General features: G+C 40.0%; 3 protein-coding genes across 3 annotated transcripts in view; all 3 read right to left on the reverse strand.

Annotated features, from left to right (window-relative positions):
* Positions 1–17,452, reverse strand: part of LOC143213246 (uncharacterized) — a 322,622-nt gene that overhangs the window by 130,640 nt on the left and 174,530 nt on the right. The window lies entirely within an intron of this gene.
* Rich (guanine nucleotide exchange factor subunit Rich) lies at positions 1,046–8,822 on the reverse strand. Its single transcript, XM_076432881.1, has 16 exons — positions 8,686–8,822; positions 8,347–8,454; positions 8,105–8,260; positions 7,723–8,037; positions 7,351–7,442; positions 6,998–7,271; positions 6,768–6,920; positions 6,458–6,658; positions 6,025–6,388; positions 5,754–5,959; positions 5,339–5,680; positions 4,744–5,233; positions 4,344–4,638; positions 3,776–4,248; positions 3,328–3,688; positions 1,046–2,805 (listed from the first exon to the last, which is right to left on the reverse strand). The coding sequence occupies exons 1-16, from the start codon at positions 8,818–8,820 to the stop codon at positions 2,478–2,480; spliced, it is 4,293 nt and encodes a 1,430-aa protein (XP_076288996.1). The 5' UTR covers positions 8,821–8,822; the 3' UTR covers positions 1,046–2,477.
* Achl (La ribonucleoprotein translational regulator Achilles) lies at positions 9,319–13,966 on the reverse strand. Its single transcript, XM_076432883.1, has 3 exons — positions 12,564–13,966; positions 11,717–12,041; positions 9,319–11,234 (listed from the first exon to the last, which is right to left on the reverse strand). The coding sequence occupies exons 1-3, from the start codon at positions 13,317–13,319 to the stop codon at positions 10,681–10,683; spliced, it is 1,635 nt and encodes a 544-aa protein (XP_076288998.1). The 5' UTR covers positions 13,320–13,966; the 3' UTR covers positions 9,319–10,680.

A 17,452-nucleotide genomic window follows, 5' to 3' on the forward strand; every position in this document is an offset into this window, starting at 1 on the left:
TATATACTATATACATTTTTGATTGCTCTAATGCAGTTTTTGCTATTGTTAAAAACACCCAAGTTAATCCAGTGATCTGTTTTTTAAAGACTCAACCTTTGGTAGTCCGTCTTCCTAACAATCAGAGACTAAAGTTCATCGATCGTCGTTATGCGACTGTTTTTTATAGAAATAAATAAATATTTATTTATTTTTTGCCATCGAGATGAAATGTACGTTTCACACATATTGAACAAACTGATACTGTTTATATGTATAAATATCGATATCAAATTATGTATAATCGAACTGTTGTATTGGTACGCTCGAGCGTGACACTCACGCAAGGGTACTGTTGCACCGTTTACTGTACGATAAGAGAAACAATAAAAGTGTTATGTTAAGAATAATAGCGGGTTCGTCATTTTCCACGTGATAGCAATTAAGTGAAAGAAAGCATTTCGTGACTTATAGGAAAATATATATTTTCTGAATATCTATGTTACAATATGTATATACGTATAAATATTATTATTAGTGTTACACAGTTTTGTCTATGATGTAAGTAGTAATGTTTTGTTATACATTATACAAGACCACATTGAGGATCCATTGCTATATTTTTACATTGACGAGAGTGACTTGCTCGAAGAAGGTAGTCCATTCACTTGGATCGATGAAACATATGAAAAGGAACGCGTGCTAGACAATTTCTCGAAAATCTAGAAACTGCGTAACAATATAATTATAATTATTATTAATTAGGCTTACAGGATTTCATTGACGAACCATTTCCCTATTGCTGTTAGGTTTATGTGAATCTGACATAAATACTTATAAATAGTTTTGATTATTATTTTTCATTATCCATGACGAACTATTTTTCGTCTTTGAAATTTCCATTTCAAAGGTACAGTACACGGAACCGGTAGATTGATAGAACTTGCAATTGCTTTGTCAACAATACAATCGGACAATGCAAATCAGTATGTCTATATTGAAATACTTTCTATATAAAATATATTAAATAAATACTATTTGTAGCCATTGTAGCTCCTCATCAACAGAGCATCTAGTGATACCCCTATCCATTAATTTATCTCCATTATATTGCATAACTTATGATTGAAATCATTCGACAACATATGATATTACTATTCATAATCAGTAAAATTCTATTTCTACAAATTATTGCCGAATAATGGTTCAATTATACGTACGTTATGAACATAAGAGCTTCGATTAATAATAAATTATTAATAACGTCGACAACAAATCAGACAGTAAACAATTAATTAATCGTGTGTTGATGAATTGTTATTATTTATAACGTTTTGTTCATAAGAACGCGTGAATTAATTTCTATAACAGACTGGTAAATTGTAAATTCAATATTAGAGCTATATTTTGAAAAATTTTGTTATACTGTATAAATGCGTTACTGTTCTTATATAGAATTTATTTTATGAGTATTCATTTTTCTCTTTTAAATATAGCGTTTTCTTGCACAATATGGGCAACCATCAAATTATGTACAATGTTTTTAACGATCTTTGGATATATATGTAACCGTTTGTAGTTCTTCGTACGTTTTAGAAATTTCATATTGTACAAACTGGTGTTTACCGATGACCTAATCTTTTTTCACTATTCGCCATACTTCTCGTACAAAAGCAATATCTATAGTAATATCAATTACAAAGTTATTGACATCGCGTTCACGCAGCAATTTGCTTTCAATTTGATTGCTTAGCATTTGCTTTTATTTGCATTAGAAACGAATCTGGAGGACGGTAATTTTTAATATACAAACCGTAGCTCAATGTACAAACACAATGATACTGTGTCGTTGTTGATTTTCACGGTGCGAATCTTTTGAAAGAACTCATCTACGTTAAAACGGACAACAATTACTGCACGCTATTTGTTTGCAATTCAGTCAATGGAATATTACATCGTACAAAATATTCGAATTCAATATTATTTCATTCTTGATTAACTCTAGAGCCCTACTAATACCAATTGTACTCAATATCGATACACGTTAAGTATTATATTGTCTACGAATAAAGGAAGAAATAGTATCAGTCGTGTTTAGTAGGTGTTTCACTATTATCTGTCAAGTATTTTTAAGAATGAATCTAAAAATATGTCAACAGTACCTTCCCTACGAATTTAAGAGAGTATTTACACATATAGGAATGCTTAAAAAATTGAGAAACATTACAATTCTCTACCGTGTATATAATTAATTAATCACCCCGTTGTTCAACGATTCTCTTCACGATGAAAAATGATTATAGCTCTTTTTATGTTAGATACGTGTAATTAATTTCTTATACTTGGGGGCTCGATAACGTTTACGTATAGTCCAATATTGCTTCAAGAAAAGTCTTGGTAACAAACGGTACTCAAGTGGATCCGAACAAATTTTTCTACCTACCTGCCCATACTAAAACGCTATACATACTATAATGATCGTGAAAACCAGTATTGCTTTAAGAGATTACGCATGTAGACTGCGAAGAAGTATTATCCGCGCTGTTGAGATTGCTGTAACTATTCCGGAAAGTCACCTCGTCGACAGTTAATGATAGTTCATGGGATCGTTCTTCCTCTAAAGGAGCAGTCGTTGAAGCATGACTGATTGATGAATGCCGCGACCGAGACAAGTTCCCTCGCTGATTACTGCCAGCAGAAGGTGCTGGACTGGGCGATGGACTTTCCGGTATTTGTTCTTGTTCTTGTTGCTGCTTAATTACAACTAATCGGTTCAACAAGGAAACCTGAGCCTGGATGCCTGACATAAACGGTCTGTAACCCAAACTGAAAGGCACACGAAAATTAGTTTCTTCTAGAGGTGTGCGAGAACTCGAAAATATCGCGTTTATTCGAGGATATGTCGGGATTCATGAGAATTTTGCGGGACCTACAACAATTTTCAATAATTTGACCCGTCCCGACTACCGCGTACCCAATATTTTCGGATTCTTGCAGATATCTAGTTTCTTCTTATTATAACCACTAGTGATGTGCGAGACCGGGTCAGGACGGGAACGGGAACGACTTGCGGAATCGAGACAGGATCTTGAAACTTTCGAGATTCCTGAGAATGTTCGGGTTTCCCGAAAATGTTCGAGAGTTCTTACTAAAAAAAACAATATTAAAAGATTCCATACAGTATCAGAAATCACGAAGATTCACGGGAAACCTGAATATTTTCGGAATCCCGTCCCGACACGATACGCGTCTTCCCATCCCGTCCCAAGCATCGGGTTTTGGGACTTCCCGGGTTCTCGCACACCACTAATAACTTTAACTGTTGCAGTTACTAGCAACAATACCCACCACTCCGAATGCGACCATCTGGTTAAGGTAAGAAAACCGTCTCTCAGATTAATCACAGAATCAAAGGTTTGCATAGGAGCATGAGCCGCCCGGATAATTCTAGCCATAGCAGGCGCATCACGTAAAACAGTTGCCAGCACTGCAGCCCATCCTAAGCAACCGCCTTCAAGAAACAGTTGCAAAAGGTATCGAAGTTGTACTTCTGCTCGACTTATCGGTGCGCAAGGGGAAGCATTATGGACTTCGGTTTGTTCTACTGGCTCTGGCGGTACCCAACACACTGTTCCAACACCTGTCCCAACAATAGACTCGGTATCGTCCCTCCAAATGGTACTACTATCACTAAGAACGCTGTTGGCGTCTGGAAAACGGATGGCAAATTTAAGTAACTTATTCTATATCACAATAACATGTAAGCTTCGCATAGAATAACCCGAAAGATACATACCGTGTAACATGTTTGCTGTTAATTTGGTTTCAGCGGCAGGAAATTGTGTTTCTAAGCTAGCAACAGGGGATACCAAACTGGTATAAGGTGGCCGTCCACTTGGTAAGCTAGTATAACCACTGTCAGGCAAGTCAACTGCGAAACTTGGATTCAGTGGTTCTTCTTCCGGACTTTCCAGACTAACCGACCTTATCGAACGCAGAGAGGTGAGACTGGACCTTCGAAATTTTTGTAAAGTTGGAAGAGATAGTACCGGATAAGCAAACGCAAAATCCTCATGCACCGCTTTCAATGCTGCTACATAATCATCGATTTTCGCTGCTCTGTCGCGTTCCCTGCCGAACCATGTGACTAAATGGAAGTCCAATCGAGCAGCGAATCTACCTAAATCAGCGAGTCGTTTTGCTGAAAGCAATCGGCGGGCGTGGCGCTGTAGTATCACATCGATGAAGAATTCTTCCGCCGAACCTTCCCTGCAGAATAAATTTCATTTGTTGTATACGTTTACCGGGAATGATTGATATGTACGTAGATTGATATGTAGGTTGATATAGAATAATGAACTTACTTGTTATCCGTCTTTTCTACTTTAGAAGTATTCGTAGGCACAGACTTTTTTCGTCTCATTACTACATTTCTAGTTTTTTCTAGCATTGACGAAGGAGCTATGTCTTTGGCTACCGACTCAGATTGCACTTTAGGAGTCACAGTGGTACTGTAACTTCGACTTCTCGAAACTTGCATAGTCCCTAATACTAAAGATAGGTCATCCTCGTGCGGAGAAACTGGCGGTGTTTGTGGAGGTCCTCCTAATTTCGATGTACCGCCCCAGGACGTCCTCGGTGACTCCACATCGTTCGGATCTTTGGATCATACGAAAATGTATGTTTTTAGCAGAGGCTTAAAACGGTCATGATTTTGGACCGGATCCGATATGCCTGGTTTTTAATAAGTTTTTCATGATTTACCAATCGCTCTGAGGAAACGAACGAGATCTTTCGAGAGCTCCCATCTTCCCTGTTCCAGAGCAGCATCCAACAACAGAGTAGCATGCTGTCGGCTAACGGTGGAAGGCTCTAGGTTTTGTAAAATAATTAAATAACTAGCAGCAGTGTCAAGTTGCTGGCGCTGCAAACAGTCTTGCAGAAGCTTCTTCGGTGGTCCGGCAACAGAGAATAAATAAGGCCAGAGTGCTATCTCGGTCTTTCTAGCACATTGTACAACAGCCCTGGCCCATACGCCTGGAAATTCACGGATGAATTCCACCACAGAAGGCAACTGAGCATCTGGGATTGGTTCTTTACTAGTTGCTTCTTCTTCTAGTACCTCGTGAAGCAGAAGTTCTAACGAATGTGGAAAATACGGCAGTGAGGAACATGATCGAGCAATTTCCCAAGCGTGATATCCCAAATTACGATGGATAAGTTGTCGTAATATTTGATGAAGATATACTTGACTCTAAAATTCATACCACGCATGTGATTATTATGGACTTTTAATAAAGCAGAGTATCCTATCGTATATAACAAAATTCTATTGATCGATTAACGATAATACACTTACCGTAAGCTCCAGCAAACTGAAAGGTAACGAAAAAGGAGAGTTCGTATCCGAAGTAAACAGTACTGTGTCGTTTTCTGCCCCTAATAAAATAGCATCTTCGAACAGTATAGCCAGAGGATAGATACGTAAGTGGAAAGGTAACATGATTCGTTTGCTCATGAATGTATGCGTTTTCTCTTGATGATTTCTCGGAAACAATGGAAGCCAGACACGCATACCATGCGCACCGCAAAACAACCACAGAGCCTCTGTTAAATGTGGCTTGTCTCTTCTCGACCTCCACGGTACCCAAACATTTTCTACATAAGAGGCTAATACTGTCGGAGCACTACACGTGAACAGCTGTGAAGTATTTTTAAGTATAAAGCTTAAGGAATTGGTGGTTACGGTAATTCCGAATGAATTGTTCACATACAACTTCCGAGTTGTCGGTACAATGTTCCCGTTGAACCATCAGAAGACGCCCAGATACATTCAGCAAAAGACTTTCAGGATGCGGATGACTTCCGGCCGTTTCAGCACGTATAGTAGTCAATGTGGCACTCACGACACAAGCTGGATGAACACAAAGCCCGCTAACGTCTACAGTCTGCAATCTGTTTAATTCGATACTTCCTGCATCTGAAATATTATTTATTTTACGTACGAATTCAACTATTAAATGCGACTTCTTTCTTCCTACTTACCATTATTGTTTTCTACTATCATATCATAAATACTTATCTGCGCGTTGGCGCAAAATGTTAAGAGCCTGTCCTTCAGCGTATTGAGCAACAACACTTGCGATGTCATTCTGACGGTTGTAACGTAATTATTATCCAAGCGTGTATCGCGAGGGTATATTCTAACTTCATCTTTATCATCTAATATTGAGTAACTGCTAGCTATTAAAAAACCTCGATGCCACAGTAAACCGCCGGTTACGATGAAATCGCGTTCTTGAGTCTCATTACCAAATAATTTCCATTTTCGTGTAGGTAACGAATAATGAGCTAACCCTGTTCGTCCAGCTACGGCGATACTCATGCCCTCGTTATCGATAGCAGTATACTAAAGAATACAATTATTAAATACCATCGTGTCAAAATCGGAACATCTACGAATATTAATCTTACATACTCGTATTGGCCAATTGGAACCACTATACGCAGTTGGGATAGGAACAACTAGCCATTGTTTACAGCCCGCAAGTGTTTGCAATGTGGAATCGTTAGGAATATCACCACCGATATGAAAAGTCGTAGTATTCGTAGAAACCCCGCTACCAAGATTTAAATACAATCTATCTTCGCCTTGTAAGTATAAATGTCCATGGTGACCCTGTTTACCAAAATACAAATAACTGAAGCGGGTTCTCGAAAATTTCGCACACCTCTACTTATTACCAGTATATAAAATAATTTCTGAAAATATCTTTTTAGAGTATTACCATACAAGGATTGATTGTTAAAGGGCTTTTTGCAAAATCTAATTGTATCAAAGAACGTCTTAAATTAACTGGGTCATTTCCATTTTCCTCTGTTAACGTCGGACCCGGAGATTCTCTTAACATCCAAAGCTGGTAGCCTTCGGCGGACCATTCCTGCGATATACAAAAAAATGAGCCTTTATACGAAAGCGAACTTACTAATAGAAATTAACATCAACGAGTGGTTTTACCATCGTATGTATGTGTAGAGGATTGTCGTGAGATAAATCTACTCTCAAGCCATAATCCCATTTTAAACTACAAAGTAAGAGAGCACCAAATGTACTCCATACTGCTAGACCACCGTCTTCCCAGGCTAACGCGATGGCACAACTATCGGGCGTCCACCTTAAGCACCTTACACGACCTGGTCTTCCCGGGTAATCCTTCGAAGATAGGCTCAGCGTATGCGACATTTCTAAACCTCCCGTTGTTTCGTCCACATAATAAACTATGCCTTCGGAGCTAATAATAAAAATGATTAATAATTTTCTCTCCGACTAAGTGAAGTTCTAACATGAACTTCAAACGCGAAAGAACGTACTTTTGCCTCCCAATTGCAATAAGACGATATTTATGATTCACCGCTGCGCACGTAGCATCGTCAACGTCTCTAGCCCAAATTCCTTGCACTTGCTATAAAATAATATGAGTGGTTATGAAATAATATAAGTGTCATCAGTACTTATTACTAGATTGCGGATCTTTATGCAAAATCAATTTTTGTGCATAGATCACAAGATACAGAAACTAAGTGAACATATATTTTCCTTGCTAAGGAAAATTTTAATATGTTGAAAATAATATGTTGACATTCCTCAATCCTTCGAATCGGTTTACTGTTTTAAATTGCACCTACCCATTTTTGTCATAAATGCATAAAATCCGCAGTCTACTTATTACAATATCGACGTACATTAGGATCAAACTTTAATGACTGTGCAGTAAGAAACGCTGCTTTGCCAGTGTTCAGAACAATTGCAAATCCACCAACCAAAGGAGAATATTCGATATCGGTAACGTAAACATTATTCTCAGTCAGTGGTACAGCCACAGTTGATATTTGTTGATCTATGCTGAATGGTATTCTCCTTAAATCAAGGGAGTAATCTCGATTCACAGTGCCATCCCATTTGTGACGTATAATATGGCTGGTTTTTGTAGCTACCATTAATTCATCTCGTATACAAACTAAAGAACTAATACCTCCATCTATCCATGCTGATTTCTCCTAAAAATGAAATGCTTCTTTCAAATAAATAGTTCATAGAAAACATAGTCAAACGTTTAACACTTACAAATGTCAATACTAAAGATGGAATAACTTCCTTGATGAAAAGTTCAGCGCTATCTCTTTTCAAACTAGTAACTGGAGAGTCTCTTTGTTCGTAGAGACCTCTCCCTTCTGGACTGGAATCTGATAATCGGTAAAATAAAAGATAGCTATCTGAGGTCTGAAAGAAGAACAGAAATTTATAATCATTGAATCTCTAAACCTTTACTTTAGCATTTTCATTCTCTGTTATATAACTTTTCATACCGCTATAACCAGCATACTGGAGTCTGGTCTCCATTGTACCAAAATGTTTTCACCGTGTTTCCTTAAAGAATCCGTAGTTCTTCTGATAAATAGAATGGGTACACATGGCTGTAATTAAATGTGTTTTCTTATTGTAAATCATATCGAACATAGACAAAACAATAGTTTATACATAGCTTCGTTTGAAAGGAAAATATCAGTGGATGGAATGTAAAACTTGGCTAGCTTATATGGCTGAGCTACAAGTTTCATTCCTTGTTAATAAAGATCACATGGAGAAGTATCTTGTGTCGCAAGGTATTAATTATCGAATAATAATAGAGTATTTGAGAGACATGCCTTGCAATACCAGATGGTGAGAGAATCTGTGGTCAAAACAGAGAAAAGTATCTTGTCCCTGTTGCACACGATCGCATTAATCTTCTCCGGGTCTGTCGTGTTCAGGACCCGAGGCCACCCGATGGGGAAAAACATGATTTCTATTTAGAATAGTCCACTTCTCATGTTCACATCCCCGTTTCCCTTAAATTACTCTCGCGTTTTATCCCTTGCACCGAGGAGTCTGACAAGTAAACACATCCTAACCTCACCATCTTTCGCTGATCATAAATGCTAGGTTACTGGCACGACACGGAGCTGTCTCTCGAAGTCCACGTAGCACAATACATACATGGGAACAACTCATTACATTTGTACTACTTATTCAATTCACAATCATTAGCACTGTCGGGTGAAACCATAAATATCACCGAATCGGTTTATACAATATCGAGCGTCGTGTTCAGTCGTGTTCGCATGTGCACAGAAATTGAAACGAATAGGTAAAGATTAAAAAATACATAAAGCAATGTGCAATTGTGTACGTAAGTACACACACATATATACACACGCGCGCGAAAGCTATGCAGCTAAAAAGTGTCGTAACTTTCTGTGATATACCTACGCTGACCTACGCTAAAATTTTAAATGCTTGATATCCTTACAAAGAATTATCCAACAATCATTTTCGGTTAATTAGTTTTAGATATTTGTTTGGATCCTTATAATGTTTTAATTGAATAACGAACTAGCCGAATCTGTTCAAACGTTCGAATAGTTCATGAAATGATTAAAAATTTGAATGTATATACGAATATTAGATATATATTTCAAGTATGTATATCTAATGTTGCTATAAATTAAAATTAGATATTTATTCAATTAAAAAATTCAATTTCTATTTCTCTTTGTACTAACATAAGTAAAAATACTAGTTTCATCAAAATGCTGCTATACGAGTCAGACACGCTTATATTTTTCTTGCCAGTTTAATCAAAATAAAAATTGAAAGTATCGCTATATATGTATTTCAATAAAAAAATGACTGTAAAAAAATGGAAATCAAATTACAACGAAAACATACCAATATATATTTCTTTACAATGTTCCGTAGTTATTGCTATGTAGTAATGTAGTGATAAAGCGTCGCAAATACATAGCTTGCGAACCAAGTCTGTTCAATGTATGTATATTCTACTTAAGATTCCGAAGTCCGTACATTACTGATCAATATCACAGAATCTCGTAATCGAAGAGTTCTTGTATATAATACTATTCATTCAAGAAAATATATAAACAGCGAATAATATGCGTAGCTTCTATAATTCTCAACAGAACCTTATTAAATACACATTTATTTACACCTTACATAAAAAAGATCTCTTACCGCTAGACGTACTACATATAAAGAAGACATAAATAATACACTGTTGATCTAAAAATATACAGCCTTAGAGCTGGAAGAGAAATTCGGAATCAAAATAGCAACGTGAAATCGAAAAAGTTTTTAATACAAACGCGATCATTTCCGTAAAAAATCCTCGTTTAGTTCCGTGGGCTCTTTTGAGCAATGGTTGCGTACAAAATCGATCAGTTTGGGCCAAACTTCATCTTGCAAGTTCCAAACTTACGCGATGGAAGAAACGAATACCATTCAGCAGGTGGGTCCCATGGCATGCCTCATATTGCGTATTAAAGTTTGGGCAAACTTCATATTGCAGGTCTCGAACTTCGGCGATCGATGAGACGAAGGCCACTCAACAGGTAGGATCTATGACATGGTTCATAGTTCGGGCAAACTTCATCTTGCAAGTTCCAAACTTAGGCGATGGAAGAAACGAACGTCATTCAGCAAATGGGTTCTATGGCATGGCTCATGTTCCGTATTAAAGTTTGGGCAAACTTCATGTTGCAGGTTCCAAACTTAGGCGATCGAAGAGACAAAGGCCACTCAACAGGTAGGATCCATGACTTTGTGTTGCAGGTTTCGTATCTAGGCGAAGAAACGAACACCATTCAGCACGTTGGTTCCATGGCATGGCTCATTTTCGGTGGCCTGCCAAATCCTCGGGTGCCATCAGGGCCGGACGGCATCCTGGTCACATTTTGAGGTAGATGCGTCACCGTGATTCCGCTGTTGCTCCTGGGTCGACAGAAGGTGATCTGTTCGGAGCCGGAGGAACACTGGGACAATCTTCTGGGGGACATTTCGAAGCCGGAATCGCGGCTGCAGGCGGACAGTTTCCTCATGTATGATCCGTAGTCCGCGGATCCACGGCGACTAGAGTGATAACAGGCAGTGCTGCACTCGGAACCGGAGCTCGAGCAACAGGAGAAACGCCGGTTCTCCTGGTGATAGTAACTTGGTGGAAAAACCGGGTGGCAATAACCAGTCTCGGAACTTGAGGAACATGCGGAGTAACGTCTGCCGAAGTTCCCGATCTCTGAACCAGAACCGGACCCTGAACCGGAACAGGAAGACAGACGACGAAGAATGAAACCGCTTTCCGATCCGGACACAGAGCAGCCGGACAATCGACGAGACAGCCATGCATCCGGCGATGGGGGTCCTGCAATCGAATTTATAGCACTCGAGTACCTTTCGACATGTTCTGACAATGAAATTCATTTTATTCTCGAATAGCAGATCTTTTTCGAGCTTCATACTCAGCTTTGGAACAGCATAATTGAATTGGTGGCTGGAGCAACGTTGGATGTGAGATTTCCTTACGATCTAATTTAGCTTTTATTGTTTAACAATTGAATTGTTGGCTGGAACAACGTTGGATGATATAAAGTGCAAATTTTACAGGAGAGCAGGATTTGATGGGAGAACAATAATTGCTAAAATAGATCTTAAGGAAATCTCATCTAACGTTGTGTAACGTTGTTCCGGCCACCAATTTAATCGTTGAAAATCCTATTTAGGAAGAGTTAACGAAAGAGGTTTATAGAAATTGTGAAAAATCATGGTCCACAGCCTTCCTCTTTATGGCTATTACCCCAAGGACCAGAAATTGTTCGACATAATTGGAATCTATGATGAGCGTACCTTGATAGGGATGGCCCGGATAAGCGTGGTACATTGGGTAACCGTGGACGGGTTTCTTGTGTCTGGCTTTTCCATCTTCGGCCTCCGATCCGCTGGCACAGCTCGAGGAGTTGTACGCTTCCTCTTTGGACAATCTCGTTAGGGCAGTTTTCTTCGTCGATTGTTGTTTCCTCTTCTTATCGCTGGATTGTTGCAGCTCGAACACCTTGGCATTGCCCAAGGTCATTTGCAAAGCAAGACGAGCGGCCGCTGAATCCGTGAACTCGACCATGGCGCATTCTTCGCTAGACGCCAACTCTGGCCTTTTAGAGATTGCTTGTCGCACCTGTCAATAGAAAATGTTTCTTATCGTTGCAACAATTACATAGTGCTTATTTCGGAAAGAAACTGCCTAATTTACAAATTTTAGGATTTCAAGGTGCATGGTTGCTACGTTTATGGTGCACAATGTATGCATTTTCAACCGAAATTATTTAATTTCAATAATTTTATAATTATCAAAATTCCATAACGTTTCCACAAGTAGTGATTGCACAAATGTCATTATTAGACTGCGGATCTTTATGCAAATTCCCATTTCTATGCCTTTTCTTGTATTGACTAAAAACGTATTTCTGGTAGAAATAAAATGAAAGCATCATTAATTTTTAATTGTATACACGTATCCTTATATTGTATACGCATACCATAAAAGCATAAAAATCCGTAATTTAATCATTATTCAAGCACATCTTAAATCCAAATAAATCCAATCTTTTAAAGTGTATGATATTTAAGCTCTATGATAAGGCAACATAGTCACTCTAGTGTTCGATAAGTTTAGCATTAATGCAGGCAGACATATTACCTCGGCAGGTGCAGGATGTCCAGGTCGAAGGACTCTGATAAGAGCGATCTCCCCGCAAGGTCGGAAGATTTCAGCCACGGATTCCACGGACAGTTTCTCAACCGGTAGCCTCGCGGCCAGAATCGTCCTCGAAGGGGCGGTTTGATCGAACGGCGGAAGAGGATCGATCCTCCTTAATTTGGTCCCCTGTGGATTGACTTCGAGTTTCTTCGACTTGGCCAGGGCAGCGCCGACCACCCTCCAATCTCTACTAAGATGTTTCACCCGTTTGAAGCTCGAGATCAGTTTCAAAGACACATACCCCTCCTTGTTTCTCTTCACATGTTTCAACAAAAACGCGTCCTTAACAATGTTGTCGTCGGAAAAATAAAACTCCACTTGAGTACAGATTTTCTCAGCGAGTTCGTCACTGGGGGGAACAAAATCGTCGTTTGCTTCTTTCGCGGCTTCGACCGACTTGTTTCCCAGCTTTTGAGGCTCGGAGTGAACGACGTCATCCGTCAGGTCCGTTCCCGAGTCTGGATCTGAGGGTTGTGGCTCTTTCATGGTTTCTGTCATTTTGATCTCGCTGTCGGAACTCACGCTGTCCGATAGATCGGCTTCCTCCCCTTTGGAGCCCCTGCGGTCGAAGGTCAGGCTGACGTCGCTGTCAACCGAGGAGATGCTATCTCTGGTGTCAGATTTTTTCATCGGCGGCGGGGAGAAGATCAGGCTGCCCACTTTATCCCTGGACTCCTGAACATCCACGTCCTCCATGTCGACGCGCCTCGAGCCTCGCAGATGGAAATCCGAACGTCCAGGGGATTGCTACGCCCCTCGAGTTGATCCTCATTCGAGATGATCGATGTCCCAACAAACACTTTCCCAACAGTCCCAAGCTTTAACGATTAAACGGTCATTTTTGCGGTCGGCTGGCGACAAGAGATTGCTCTTGTTCTCGAGAGAAGGAGAGATCGGTAGTCCGACGTCGACGGCGTCTCCTCGAACATCCGAGGACGTGATGATCAAAGTGTTTCTGCTCTGGACACCAGAGAAGAAAAGAGATCGGTAGTGCAACGTCGACGGTGTCTTCTTGTCACCAGATCCGGCACGTTTGGTGGCACCAAATCGAATCTGCGGAGACAGGCCAGTAGGTCTATTAAACGATTCGATGGCACGCTAACGATCCTCGGAGAGGGGAACCCGTAGAGGACGAATGGATCCTAGGTTGGAGAGGGGCCTGTTGTCGAAGGGGTAGAGGCGATTCCCTTTAGGGAGAAAAACGAGGAGAGCAAAAGAGCCGACGATATTCCCGCCTCCGGTTGGGATTGCTCGTTCGCCTCGGAAGGGGAGGAAAGTGGGGGATTCGTTGCGCGATTCGTGACAGTTCGGGGAATAGTGGCCTTCCCGAACACGCGTCCACCTCTTTAAATACTTTCGCCCGTGGGTTGCGCATGCGTGATCACTTGTCCCGCGACAAACCTACCCTGAGGTCGTGACCTTCCTAAATACCGGTCAAGAGTGAGACACGAGACGCATGCGAGCCGGGAAGGCTGCTGTCCGACGGAGGGTACTCGGCCCGGGAACTTGCCGCGGTGGACGCTGAAAAGGGTTGCCTCTCGATCACCCAACGAACACCACGTATTATAAAACTCATTATCGAAAATCGCAGCATTAAGTGTTGGTCCCACGCTGCTGCGAGACCTCCGCTGCAAGTCCGCGACGCTAAGTAATTCGTCGACTGTCGTGAAAAAAAAAGATTATTGTCTGGTGATTCAGGGTCGCTTGTTCCTTGTACGCAACGTATAATCGTTGGCATTTAACTTCAGATCCGCGCCGCGTGGAAATGTAACAAGGACAATTGTCTCCGAGATATGTTCTCGCAGAGGCTTGTTCCACTCCAGAGTAATTTCAAGTTTCTTGTTTGCAGATTGTACAAGAGAGATCTCTCTCGACTCGGCTGGAAGAATGTACCGCAAGATATTTCAGGGAAATCATCATAATTAATTTGTGCCTGGTTGTCTGTTCAGGGTGCGAATGCTAGAAGTCCGAGGCGGACTCCTCAACTCTTTCAGTCTAGCCTGTGTCTGTCACGGAAGTTGGGGCGGCGAGACGGCTTCTACAGGAAGGAAGGATTTCTTTACGGTGGAGGTAAATCTCGACAACCTCGAAGAGCCCCGCCGGGCTTATTCGCAAACGCTTCGTATTGCATCCGGACGCTGCCAGCATAATAAGATATAGGTCAAGTGCGGCTGGTACCATGTATGGCCATACCTGTAGTGGGGAAGGACGAAGATATGCGCAGGTTATCGTTGTCGAATCGAAAGGGTTCATTCTTTGTCTTCGTCGCCCCGGCTTCTCGCCTCTTCGTCTATTCGGCGGACCACCTGTCTGCCCCGTGTCATTCGCGATTGACCTCTAACTGGAAACTAATCAACTGTCTAAGCCCAAATCGTTCTGTTGCTACATAAAGTTTCAACTGTTCGTTGAATATCGAGATTAAATAAAACATATCTCTCATCATTAGAATACAATATTGGATTAGAATTATTAATATTGGATCATTAGAATACAATATTAGTCTGTCTATTTTATTTTTAGCAGAAGAAATCTTATAGTCAACAAAAATAGAAAATTACACAAGCCAATTTATTTCTAAAAGAATGTCTATTAATTTATTACTAGACTCCGGATGTTTATGCAGAATAAAAAGTTTGTGCATCAATTGCAAGACGCAGGAGATAAATATAAAATAGTCTTCATTAATCATTTTAATGTGGTGAAAAGAATATATTAATACTCTTAAAGGTTTTTAATATTTTCACTGTTTTAAATTGCACTTGCTCGTTTGTGTTATAAATGCATAAAATCCGGAGTCTGTTACTAGCAGGATAGCGAGGTCCCACTTTTTGGAAACCGCGTTTCACGGGACGCGAGTGGCGTTCTTCGCCACGAATGGCAAAAATTAGGGGAATCGATAGTAAAGCGGAAATACAATTGGATTAATATTTACGTAAAAGTGTTTGACGGATCGTCGCATAACCCTCTTAGTCGTGTGTATGGCTTCGTAGATTGCGTAAGCAGCTATTCGGTACCTTTCGCAGTAGGTGTACAGTGCCGGCAAAAAGGTGCCTTTTATTTAACACATAATTATGTGTTCGTTAACAATTATTGCATATCGATAATTACGTGAACGGTAACCGAAGATAAATATAATGTTCTAAATCCAATGTCATTCAAATTGATTCTACGAACGGCTGTATTTAGCGCGGTGTGTACGTATATGCGTGAAGTATTCAGTTTCCCCGAGGCGATATTTCAAAAGAGAACCTTTTAAAAAGCTATGTAGGAACATATAAGTAGAATGCAAAGACCCACTGTGTGCCGTAGTCATATTTGTAACAAGATATGTTAGAAAACGCGTTCACCGAGGATCTAATGCCATATCAGCGACAATTAATCTCATGCCATAAAGTCAGTCCGAAACTGTTCGGATTTATAATTCGTAGAGATAAACGAAACGAGAAAATGAGCTAGATTCACCAAGTATTAAATAACTTCTAACAATAGAGGGGGACAAATCAGTATTGGCCACTCCGATCGCTGCCTTTTGCGAATTGCAAAAGATATTACCACATAATTATTCCTACGAAGGATTATCTAACAATCACTTTCGGCTAATTAGTTTTAGATATTTGTTTGGATTCCTAATGTTTTAATTAAATAACGAACTACACGAGTCTGTTCGAGTAGTTCATTAAATAATTAAAAAATAGAATCTATTCAAATATTAGGAATATTTTTCAAGTATCTAACTTGCCATAAATTAAAATTAGATATTGTTCACCGAGGATCCAATGCCATATCAGCGACAATAAATCTTATGCCATAAAGTCAGTCCGAAACTGTTCGGATTTGTAATTCGTAGAGATAAACGAAACGAGAAAATGAACTAGATTTACCAAGTATTAAATAACTTGCAACAATAGATGGGGGCAAATCAATATTGGCCACTCCGATCGCTGCCAGAGATACATGGCCTGAGGCATTCGTCAAACGTTCCATCGCCCGGAGCGAATATTGGCAATAAACGATATGAATAGCGACGCGCACGCCTTGCTTTTCTATATACATATTGTTGAATGATCTAACTTGTAAGCGTGGCTAACACCTCTTTGGCTTTCAACTGGAGCCCTGATCCTCTATTCAACTTAGCATCCTGTCTGTGGATCAACGAAAGAGAACTATTCCTTTCATTTTCGTTGATCAGCTGCGAAAAAGTAATTTCGAAAAAATTTAAAGTTTTCAGCAGGTATATGGTTTGCATAATGCGCAACTGTTTCAATGTCCTCATTGATTGCAGAACACAGGAGCCAAATAAAAATTGTGATCTTCTTTTAATTATCCTATTGAGCTGAAACTGATACCTTGATGTCCTTAAATATTTTTAACATATCCACTGCTTTAAATTGTACGTGTCAATTTTTGTCAAAATAGCATCAAATCCACAGTCTATTCATCAGCTGTGTCTGCGTACCTACTCTGGATTTTGTGCTTTAATAAAATTGATCTAAAATACCTATGTAACGATGATAATAAAAAATAGCCAAGTGATTCAATTCTGTGGCAAAGAACGTTTTTAATCGAGGATTTCCGAAGACCTCCGGGAAAGAACGTTAGAAGCAATTTCTTATCTTCGTTATGGACGTCCTTGCTGTCTCGGTGCGCTTAAATAACAAACGAACGAGCACGATTCTCACCGGCGCGGCGCGGCGGTTCTTAATTTGAATTCTCGAAGGAAACTCGCCGGTCACGCGACCTCGCTCTTCACCGTCATGTGTCGTTCACTGTACGACCTTTATCGATATTTATTGATGTCGACACCTAATCGAAACACGGTAGCGTTCTTG

Source organism: Lasioglossum baleicum, chromosome 11, assembly GCF_051020765.1.
Source record: "Lasioglossum baleicum chromosome 11, iyLasBale1, whole genome shotgun sequence".
Taxonomy (NCBI): Eukaryota; Metazoa; Arthropoda; class Insecta; order Hymenoptera; family Halictidae; genus Lasioglossum; species Lasioglossum baleicum.